At 40.4% G+C, this 11,813-nt stretch overlaps 1 protein-coding gene across 1 annotated transcript in view; it reads left to right on the top strand.

Annotated features, from left to right (window-relative positions):
- Nucleotides 1–11,045, top strand: part of myo7ba (myosin VIIBa) — a gene marked incomplete at its 3' end in the record, with an annotated part of 30,822 nt that extends 19,777 nt beyond the window's left edge. The window contains 18 exon segments of the mRNA XM_079574845.1: nt 228–395; nt 467–584; nt 1,692–1,818; nt 1,894–2,060; nt 2,198–2,379; nt 2,750–2,859; nt 3,041–3,195; nt 3,460–3,613; nt 3,699–3,854; nt 5,455–5,560; nt 7,662–7,775; nt 7,852–7,939; nt 8,078–8,187; nt 8,996–9,181; nt 10,235–10,351; nt 10,444–10,527; nt 10,595–10,714; nt 10,950–11,045. Coding sequence (XP_079430971.1) covers nt 228–395; nt 467–584; nt 1,692–1,818; nt 1,894–2,060; nt 2,198–2,379; nt 2,750–2,859; nt 3,041–3,195; nt 3,460–3,613; nt 3,699–3,854; nt 5,455–5,560; nt 7,662–7,775; nt 7,852–7,939; nt 8,078–8,187; nt 8,996–9,181; nt 10,235–10,351; nt 10,444–10,527; nt 10,595–10,714; nt 10,950–11,045 — 2,358 coding nt within the window.
- Nucleotides 11,046–11,813: the final 768 nt, after the last annotated feature.

Genomic DNA, 11,813 nt, shown 5'->3' on the forward strand with positions numbered 1-11,813 from the left:
TCAAGTAATTATAAGCCATTTATTTAATTTAAGAGTCATTTTTCAATCACATCTGCTAAAAAGGAATAAACTCCAAGACTACAGGTATATTATGGTAACATTACTGAAATTACGTTATCATTCTTTGCGGTCAAAGTAATATATCTAATCTTCAAAATGATAACCACCTTCAGCTTTTGCACATATGGACCACTGTTGTGTTTACTGATATATTATTTTCCACGCAGCAAGACGACCTCGTTGACCTCGCAGCCAAACATCTTTACATCCAGCACGGCTCAGACAGCAGTGCGTCCAGTGTGAAGGAGGCCGTTCAGGAGTGCATCAACAACACTGTACTCGAGGCCAAATCTGAAGCCAAGTGGATACAGATGGTCAGCACGGCGCATTCACAGGTAACTACCGCTATAAAAACAAATGAAATATGTTGAGAAGCTTTTTGATCTTTTTTTTCCCCCAATATTAGAGTCCATTTGTGAGCAAAAGACCAAAAGTTGAAGAAGTGAAAGCGGAGATGGTGGACTATGCAAGGGACAAGTGGCCCATGCTCTTCTCCAGGTTTTTTGAGGTGGTGAAGCTTTCAGGTTAGTACAACACAGCACTGATCAAAGGTTTCAAAACTATACCTTTGTTGGGTATGGCAGTGGGGCAACCTGTACCTGACACATGTACACACAATCATAGACAGCCATTCACAATACAGTCACCTGTGCAATTTATGTTCTGTTCAGACTACGCTTCTTGATTCTCAATTTGTTTGATTCAATTCCATTCAGTACTTTATTAGATCCCCGAGGGGCAATTTGTGCAGCCAGCAGGAACAAAGAGACACAATAGAAACAATAAAAGACAAACATTATAATCATAATTAAAACACTACTAAAAATGAATGGAAGCAAGTGCGGAGCATACATCAAAATTCATCTAGTGTAGCAGTCAGGACAACAGTAAAAATATGTAGAACCTATTAAAAAACCCAATAACAGTGTTTACTCTACTCTTTACTCTATTGGTATGACCCCTGGACACACGGTGCCTCAAACTGCCCATGCAGGGGGTGTGAAGGGTCAGCAAGGATTTTCCTTGCATTGTCTACTGACCTAGACTTAAAAGTGTCAGATAAGTCACTTAATTGAGTTCCAGCCACATTCTTTTACAATGCTGTGCAGACAAAGTGATGTCATTCACGTTTCCACCTGCATTGCCCACGCAGAAAAAGGCTCAATGTCAGTGTGGTTTGCCGAAGTACAAATGGACAATAACAAGGTGAAAGCTGTTGTATGAGAACATATTCATAACCTAATTGTTTAAAAATCATTAGACTAAAAAACAGCGGTGTTAAACATACTTTCCTCAGTGGAGCAACAGGAGGAAACTTTATTTCTAGAAACAATAATAGTCTTTGGAGCCAGGCTTTTAAGTTATTTTTGACAGGTGTAAAGTCCCCATAGGATTCCATATTACGGTGAGCTGTCTCTTCTAGAGTGGCCACTAGGCGGTGGTATCGCAGCAATGTCAGCACCAGGCCATGAGGACCAAAGAGAAGAGCTTTGGTGTGCAACACATACATTGTATATTTAATCAATCAATCAAACAATGGTTTTGCATAGCCCAATATCACAATGGGAGTTGCCTCACAGGACCAGTATTTCCTGTTGTTCACACTTCATAAATGATGAATTTATGTTTAGGGCCAACTTTACCAAAGAACAAGTTCATTGTGGCCGTGAACTGGACTGGCATCACTTTCCTGGACGAGAGAGAAAGGAGACTGCTAAACTTAAGCTATCCCGAAGTCACCGGAGTCAACGTGATGAAGTAATCATACACATAAAGAGCTGAGAAAACTGTATTGTATATTCATATTTGAATTTCTGATTTCTTTGTCTATAGGGAGGGGAAAGGTGCTGGTCAGAAAGTGAGCTTGGTGACTTTGAAAGGAGACTTCACTCTAAGCGGCTCCACGGCAGACGACATGGCGGAGCTGGTCACTATGTTCCTCAGTGGTCTGACAGAGAGGTCCCAGTACGCTGTGGCCCTAAAGGACGGGGACACCCAAGGTCAGGGTCAAACAGTCACAATTTGCTCGTTCTCTTACACCAAGGAACTCCATGTCATCTCCCCTTGATATCATAATCATAATCCTCATTCAAGTATCTTTCTGAACCTCTGGCAACTGATCCTTTTGGCTTTACAGATGACCCCACTTTCCTTCGCTTTAAAAAGGGAGACCTCATCATCATAGTTAAGGACAATGAATTTGCTCAGCAACGCGGTTGGATCAAGGGGCAACATGGAAACACAGGGAAGACCGGGGCGGTGCCAATGGAAGCCATTATGATCCTACCAACGCTCACCAAACCAAGCAATGAGCTCATGGTAAGAGAAAGGCAGCCAGTTTTTAAGAGGAGACAAAGACAAATGAATTAGGGGTGGGATAAACCCTGGTGCTGAGAGTCTGGAGGCAGTATTGTGACAACTTATCTGAAGTATAGAAATTGGATGGGATGAATGGAGAGATTGAAAGGTGAAGGTGGCCGATGGTTCACCTGATGCTGGAAAAATGTGGAAAACGATTTGGCGCATGGAACAGCATGAAAAAGGAGCTGGGAGAGTGCATTTATTTGAATGACCTGTGGCTGACAGCAAAAAAAACAGGTCACCGCCAGGAGGTAGGAAGTAATGTCTTCCAGGTTAGATTTTCACTTCCACTTGAAAAAGGTCAAACTATTCAATGTGTGTCTTTCAGAGCCTCCTGAACCTGCCCCCAAACCAAAGGAAGAACATCCCCATAGAGTCTGGGACTGTGGAGAGAGTGGCTCCAGCGACACTCAGAGAATTCTCCCTTCAGAATTTCAGGTATGGAAAAAGTTAGAACTGCATGTGAAAATTATAAGTATTCATTGTATGGGCTGTAATTGGCAAAGGATAGCCCCAAATTGTGTCTCAGAATAAATTTGAAGGAAGAATGGACAACTTATAAACCCTACATCTTCAGAGAATCACCAAAAGTTATGTTAATTCATCTTTGTTTCAACAGACAGCCCACAAAAGACGTGAACCGGCAGGTGATTTCCAGAAACGCTGCTCCTGAGCGACTGTGGGTGAACTCCCGGGAGCCGATCAGACAACCTCTGCTCATGAAGCTGATGGGCAACTCCGACCTCAGCCACAAAGCCTGCCTCGCCTTCACTGATATCCTGCACTCAGCGTTCACTCACAGCCACAGTATGCGACATTTCATCCAGTAATTACAGATATACTGGCCCATAGATTTGATTTTGATTAAGATTAGAACGCACATCACATCAGAGATAAAGTACAGTGAAATACAGGAAATGCTGTCCATTCCTTTCAAATCTCCCTTCAAAACCCACAGTAGGTCACTGATGGGGCTTTACTTTGGACTATCAGGTTGTTATTATGAACTGTGACTATTTTTCCTTGACTGCGGCGCACCTATCCTGAAGTACATGGGGGACTATCCGACCAAACAGACCCAGAGTCCCCTGGATCTCACAGACCAGATCTTTGGACCCGCCACCCAGTACGAACCGCTCCGGGACGAGATCTACTGCCAGATCATGAAGCAGATGACCAACAATAACAACAGGTAGGACCCATACAGCAGTGTTACTTTTGTTTCTGTATCTATTTGAACCGTTACAAATTCCCTTTCCTCTCTGTCCTGTGCGCAGGTTCAGTCTGGAGCAGGGCTGGCAGCTGCTGTGGCTCTGCTGTGGCCTGTTCCCCCCGAGCCGCTCTCTGCTTAAACACGCTCAGAAGTTTTTGGAAACGAGAGAAAGAGAAATACTGGCCTCCGACTGTCTCCAGCGAATACAAAACTCTCTCAGGTCAGAGAAGACATATACCAGTAAATGTGGCGAATAATGTATACAAGAAAACAATTATGGTCGCAAAAGAAAAGAAAAGCACAGCAAGCCATTGAATTCAAACTAGGAATGTAATATGAACCTCCAAACAAGAGAAACAGCCACACGGACTAATTAAGTTTAAATTAATGACACAAAACCAAAAAAACAGTCACCATCTGAACTGTTATGATCTCTCGCATTGTGAAAGGGTGGTTCAGGGAGCATGAGATAATTTTCACACATGGATTGGCCAAAACTTAGTCCAAAATAAGGCTTTGCGCAGTGGTCACACTCTCCCATCATCAATACAAGATCTTGGTGAAGAATGAATGCAACACTGGATTTCTGGATCTGTCTTTATATTGTCAAAGGCTGATCAAAAGTGGAGTGACGAAAAGGTTCAATGCAGTCATATGGGGAAGCTACTCTAGTGGATCTTAAAGAACTCACTGTCGCACAACGAGAGCCAAGCCCTTCAGTCTTGAAAACCAAACATAGATTCTCTATCAAATGGTTCTCAGTTGTCATTTTATTAGTGTAACTTTCAAGGTTCCTTTAGTCAGACGCTTCCAGGCAATGAACCGTGAAAGTTATACACAACATTTCTAAGCTTAGAGATTTTGTCTGTTTTAAATTTGATGAAAAATGTTGAACATGCAATAAAAAAGAAGCTACAACTAAATTATATATTAGTTCCATTCCAATAGTTTACTTTTGTTTAACAGCCCTCACTGTGCTATTGTAGACTCGGCCATTCAACACACAAATACACACTCGTGACGTGACAGAGAACTTAAGTCCCTTAAGCGTTCGCCCAGCCACCCCCTATATCCAGTGCCCTCGTGATGCTGTTGTTGATGTGGGTAAAACGCATGGCCAACGCGTGACTGCAGACCCCCAGTGTACCACCAGGCCTGGCTTTGACCCCTCTTTGTTCCCAGAGACAGAGGGACAGTCACAGCAATCAGGCCAATGACAATTTGCTACACTGAGTCAACGGACAGCAGGCTATAATTACTTTTATGTGCCGTGGCATATTGATACTATAAAAACTACAGAAGGACAGGCTGTAAACATGGCCATAAAATAGTACTCACTAAAAAGGAGCAATCTGTTTAAAAATGTGGCTGGAGCAGATTATTAGCTTATCCGAAAAATGTTTGTCTTGGAGCTTTTTTTTCATAGTTTCTCCCACATTACACAAACCTACCTTACCTGACTCAATAGGGGAGGTATGATTTGGTGAGGGTGATAAATTTGCAGAGTTTTGCAATGAATCATCCTAATCATTGCTTGGCGAAAGGTTCAGTGAGTGCGTATTAGGCTTGCATGATTTTGAGTGAAAAATGCAAACAGGGAAAGGACTTCTAAAGTGATAAACTGATCAATGTGGTGTGAATTACATTTGCAAGAGAAACCACCGATGTTCCTCAAAGCTCAGGCTCATTAACTACAGAAAGAGGGTCAGGGAAAGAAAAAGATCAATAGCTTAGATAGCACCAAATCCCACTTTCAAAGGTATTCAAAAATTCAAAGGTATATTATTCAAAACATATCGGCTGATCCTGTTTTGTTTTAGGATGGAGCCCAGGAAACTGCCTCCTCATCAGGTCGAAGTGGACGCCATTCAACGCAACAGTCTCCAAATCTTCCACAAGATCTGCTTCCCCAACGACACGGACGAGGTACTATTACATAAGGGATAATGTACGACGAGGTGTCCATTAAGGGACTCCGCGTCATCCAGTTATTTCTGATAATGGACACCTCAGAGTGCATTATCCCGCTTAAACCATGGTTCCACAACCTGAAGCTAGTTCCAGCTCAATTGTTTATCGTTACTATGGAAACAGCTGCAGTGGAGTGATATGGTGCGTTCATGTGGACTGGGGTGCTCGTTTTCCCGAGATGTGACGTCATTGTCCCCAGTTGGTTTGTGTTCATGTGGTTTTTATGTGGGAATGTGGGGATTTTGATGTCATAAAAAAAACGGTTCAGCGTTCATTCATCATTTAAATGTGTTAGCATCTCAAAAGCTAAACGTTAGTTTGTTAGTTTAAAAAAAAAAAGCGTAATTTTTAGGGATGCACCGATACCACATGCTTGTACTCATACTCGTACTCATTTATGAGGTCCCGATTCCAGAAACCGATACCATTTGACGTGCAGCCAGCGCACCTACGAGGCGCAGCTCTCAGCTGCTTAGATAGCAGAAACCGATACCATTTGACGTGCAGCCAGCGCACCTACGAGGCGCAGCTCTCAGCTGAGGAGAGAAGAAGCAACAAACTGGAGAATTCTTTAGTGCAAATACAATAATCCACATAGAGCTGACTTTATTACAGACTGCGCTCTCTAAATCAGAGTCTGTGCTGGATTTAACCAGAGCTTAATGTTGTTTACAACATACAGGCTAATGTTGCTAACGTTGCTTACTCGCGGCTAGCAGTTTTGGCCATTCTGACGCCGTTTTATGCCCAGGAGTTCATTCATCTGAAAAAACTAACCCAGCGCCTAAAAAGTCCTCAGAAAATCCAAAATAAAGACATACAGCATGTCCATATTGAGCGAAAATGGGCTGCAGCAGAACAATGAAAACGCTGTAAATGAATAAAGCACAGGCATTGGGGAGCTTTTGGACATGGGCTTTTCTGTCTATGATGGACAGTGCAATAAAAATGAAAAAAATATATTGAATGAAAATAAAATAAATAAATAAATGGCATCAGCACAATTCTAATATAACTGCTCTTAAATGTGTCGCCTACTTTACTTAAAGGGGCTGGAAGCAAGTTCGCCATTTTATACTCACTACTGCCACCTCAGGCCATATGTGTAACTGCACCTTCTATATTAAGCTCGTGCATGACGGCAATTCGGGCCGAAGTGACACCTTTTTGAGTGACCGTACAGGATTTTAGAGGCAGTTATGGTGAACAGGTCTGAGCTCATTCTACACATTAGGACATGGCTGGAACATGTAGGGGGAGGAAAATACTTAATTTTAACATTTTTAAACTCCTTATAGTCTCTTTAAGGAAATGTAAATGAGTAAATTAACTAATTACAAACCAATCTGCTGTGAAAAAAGTAAGAAAGTTGAAGAAAATGCCTTGTACTCGTATCGGTATTCGGTATCGGCAAGTACTTAAATCAAAGTACTCGTACTCGTATCGGTTTTAGAAAAAGTGGTATCGGTGCATCCCTAGTAAATTTACTTTTTGCTAACGTTGATGTCAGGCATTTCACTCGCAATTTTGTTACAACGAGGATGGCGACAGCTCACACTGAACAAAAAAAAGTAGCAGTGTTTAAATAAAAAGCTCACATTAGATGATAAAAGAACAGATCAGCTGATTTCCGCGTCAGGTGCAGAAGTCGGAATGTCGTTTCCCCAGTTGAGCGAGCGTTCACGTGAATTCCCCAACTCGTTCGCCCGAGTTCTCCAGGGACTACATGAACGCACCACTAGAACGTTATTTAACTGTTGCCGGGCTAGGTGTACATTATCACTTTTTAACGGACACCCTCCAGCCAATCAGAATCGAGTATTCACCCAGACCATTGTATAATATTATTTACTGTACTTCTATAACTGTATTGTTTATCAGAGAGCACTAAACTGGCCTAGATCTATGAAACTGGCTTGGGTGCCCAAACCTTTGCAAACCACTTCAATCGATTAAAAACCCATCATTGGTCAAGACTTTAGTTGAATGTGCTAGGATCCAGATCCACTTTTGTTTGCTACTAAGATGCTTTACTCAAATTTCCTATTCTCATCAGATCTTTGAAGTAAACACCAACACCAAGATCAAAGACCTGATCCAAAACATCACCAAAAAACTGAAACTGGCTTCAGCCGATGGATTCAGCCTCTTCGTCAAGACACACGACAAGGTGAAATCTGACAAAAGCCAATTAATTGAGTTTTTAAGTGCGATAAATTATAACAAATCCAGCTCATCTTTTTCAGGTGCTGAGTTTGAATGAGACGGATTATTTCTTCGACAGCCTCAGACAAATCACAGACTGGTCCAAAAAAGCCAAAAGGATCAAAGATGGTACGAACATGGATTTCAGCTGACATTTTTATTATCACTGTCCACATTTGTGACCATGCGCTGTGTGTGTGTGTGTTTATGTGTTTGTTTGTTTGTTTGTTTGTTTGTTTGTGTGTGTGTTTGTGTGTGTGCGCTCAGTGGCTGGACCAGTGAACATCTCCTACATGGTCTTCTTCATGAGGAAGCTCTGGTTTAACGTTGTCCCGGGACGAGATGTCGAGGCGGATGTGGTCTTCCACTTCCCCCAGGTTGGTATCATTAATTTATGTAGGAAGGAAGGAAGGAAGGAAGGAAGGAAAAACAGAAAGAAGGAAGGAAGGAAGGAAGGAAGGAAGGAAGGAATAAAGGAAGGAAAAACAGAAAGAAAGAAGGAAGGAAGGAAGGAAGTAAGGAAGGAATAAAGGAAGGAAAAACAGAAAGAAAGAAGGAAGGAAGGAAGGAAGGAAAAACAGAAAGAAGGAAGGAAGGAAGGAAAAACAGAAAGAAAGAAGGAAGGAATAAAGGAAGGAAAGAAAAACAGAAAGAAAGAAGGAAGGAATAAAGGAAGGAAAGAAAGATAAGAGGAAAGAAAGAAGGAAGGAATAAAGGAAGGAAAGAAAGATAAGAGGAAAGAAAGAAGGAAGGCATAAAGGAAGGAAAAAAGATAAGAGGAAAGAAAGAAATAAGGAATAAAGGAAGGAAAGAAAGATAAGAGGAAAGAAAGAAATAAGGAAGAAATGAAGGAAGGAAAGAAAGAAAAAGAGAGAAGGAAGGAAAGAAAAACAGAAAGAAAGAAGGAAGGAATAAAGGAAGGAAAGAAAGATAAGAGGAAAGAAAGAAATAAGGAAGGAAAGAAAAAAAGACAGACAAAAGAAAGAAAAATAGAGAAGGAAGGAAGGAAAGAAAGAAAGCAGAAAAGAGCAAGAATGAAAGAAGGAAAAAAGAAGGAAAGAAAGGGAGAAAGAAGGAAGGAAAAAAGAATGGAGGAGGGAAAGAAAGAATGATCGATTGATTATCTATCTCTCCTGTTTTCAAAAATCAACAAGAAACTTCTGAATTCCTTTTTTTCTTTCAAAGGAGCTGCCGAAGTACCTGAGAGGTTACCACGTTTGCACAAAAGACGAAATGGTGTCGATCGCGGTTCTGCTTTTCAGAATAAAAGCCAACAACGACAAGAACCAGTTAGTGACGCTCGCCAAGATCCTGAAGGAGCTGGTGCCGGCCGACCAGCTCAAGGCCATGTCCGAGAACGAGTGGAAAAAGGTTCACAATCACTTTGAATTTTGCTTGAGAATGATTATATTTAGTATTTGGGGGGATTTGCAATGTGTATTTGTTTGCAATTTTTTTTTGCGAACATCCCAAACAACTTACAATGAAGTTTTAGCTAAATTCTGACTCTTTTCATGTGATGCGTGAAGAGGTCGACTCTGAGCTGTTTCGGACGTTGCTTGAGGCAGAGAGAGGAAATCATTAACCTCTTTGAAGATGGTTCTTTGCACAGGCCAGAGCAGCGGTGACGATCAGGGCACGTCCAGGGTTTACCAGGTTATTGGACTTGTTTTAGGAGCATTTACGGTCAATTCAAGCAAAGCAAAATTCAACATATTTGTTCTATTTTTAATGTATTATTGTAAAGTAATCAGTAGATCAGATTTTACCAACAGAAAAGAAATGTGTATGACGTCAAACTTAAACTCTTCACCCCCGCCTGAACCGAGCACGTTCTCTCCAGTTTGGCTTATAGCAACAAAAATTACACAAACACAAGGATGAAAATGCAACAAAAAAGCCACAAAAGAGTAACAGAAAAGTGACAAAAAAGTGACAAAAATGCAACAAAAAATGTGACAAAACATTACGAAAAAGTGATGCAAATGCAACAAAAGCCACAAAAGAGTAACAGAAAAATGATGAAAAAGTGACAACAATGCTGCAAAAAATGTGACAAAAATGTGATAAAAATGCAACAAAAAAGCCAAAACAGTAACAGAAAGTGACACAAAAAAGTGACAAAAAAGCAACAAAAATGTGACAAAAAAAATTCCAAAAAAGGGAGAAAAATGCAACAAAAAAAAGCCAAAACAGTAACAGAAAAGTGACAAAAAGCGATGAGAATGTGGGAAAAAATGAAAACGCATTAAAAAGAAATGGGGAAAAAAAGTCAGTTTAGATGAGTCGATTTGGGTAAAGCTTAAGTGGAAAAAATGCACTTAGTTAAAAGGTTAAACTAAACTAGAAATAATTTATACAACTTTCTAAACCCGCTGTACATACATGTAAAATATATCTCTAAATGTCATATTTGTATTTCAGACAGTAGCTGCTGCCTTCAACAAACAGGCCGCCATGACGGTGGACGAGGCCAAAGTCGCGTTTCTGAAAATAGTTTATCGCTGGCCCACGTTCGGCTGTGCGTTCTTCGAAGTCAAGGTATTCAAAAACCTGTCTCTTCTATGAACTAGCTTTGCAAACAGATTTATTTAAAACATGCATGATTACAAACAGAAATGTCTTGTTCACAGCAAACGTCTGAACCAAACTTCCCTGACATTGTACGAATAGCCATCAGCAAACAGGGGCTAACCATGATCCATCCCAAAACAAAGGTAACGTTGCTTAAATCTTGGATAGTTATTTTGTATTTTCTTTTTTAACAAAACATTGATATTCCAGGAGGTTCTTGCTAGTCACCCATTCAACCGCATTGCAAACTGGTGCAGTGGGAGCACGTATTTCCACATGACCATAGGAAACCTGGTCAAGGGAAGCAAATTTCTGTGTGAAACCTCTTTGGTGAGTATTTTTCCCGGGACATTAAAAAAAAAGTCAAAATAAGTCATAAACACCAACACTATAAGGGGGCTTCATCAGCAACTAATTTTCTTTATATGGTAACTGTCTGAATATATCTGTAAATCCCGCAGAACAGGTTTCATTTCTATTGGCACCAACCCTCTAAAAAGCTACTGAACTTTCAAATCTCAACTCGATATGTGTCGGTGCATTGATTTTGATGTTATTTTTCCAGGGTTACAAAATGGACGACCTGATAACGTCGTATGTGAACATGTATCTGAAAGAGAGACGGGCTCAGCAGACCAGGAACTCACGCTTCGACATCTGACACTCACATGGAAATACTATAATTTAATTATGTTTCAGAAAGTTAAAGGTATTATGTGTTTTATTTACAATGCAATACATTAGGAAATTTGACCAAAATCTATGAGTTGACAATGTGTAAATGAGCACAGCCTATGCTACAATCAAACAGTATCTTTAATAATGTCAAAAATCATCTTCAAAAGACGTATGTAGTGTATACTGAAGTAATTTCTATGTAAAAATAAAGGTTTGTTGTAAGTATAACATTTTACTGTCCAAACTAAAGTTTCAGTGCCATCACTATGCACCAAATTGTATGTTTTTCCTCCCGAAGTTTATTTAATGAGCCATTCCAGATCAGCTAATAGAATCGTGCTGGTTTGACAGTAAACTGCTTTTGTAGTTTTGACTTGTTAGGATATATTTACTGACTTGTTTATTTAGCTCATTTCATAACTTTTATGTTTATGTTTATTAAGAACTGCATTAGCGTCGACGGCTTACCACTACAGCTACTCTTCCTGAGTTTTTTTTTTCTTTACACGTAATCAAATACAAGACGTCATACATTTTCAGACACAGTAACATAATCAAGCTTTTTGTTCAGTTACGATACGTTGGTTAAGTGATGATGTCATTGCTCCACTCCCGCTCCAACAGAGATTCAGTCGTATTCACTATAATGGGATTTAGCTGATTGTAACCTGCTGTAGAGCCGACTACAAGGCTCTTTTCAAACATATGATCACACTGAAATATTACTTTTACTCCAGATTTTCTCAAGTAA

Source organism: Gobius niger (assembly GCF_951799975.1).
Source record: "Gobius niger genome assembly, chromosome: 17".
Lineage (NCBI taxonomy): Eukaryota > Metazoa > Chordata > Actinopteri > Gobiiformes > Gobiidae > Gobius > Gobius niger.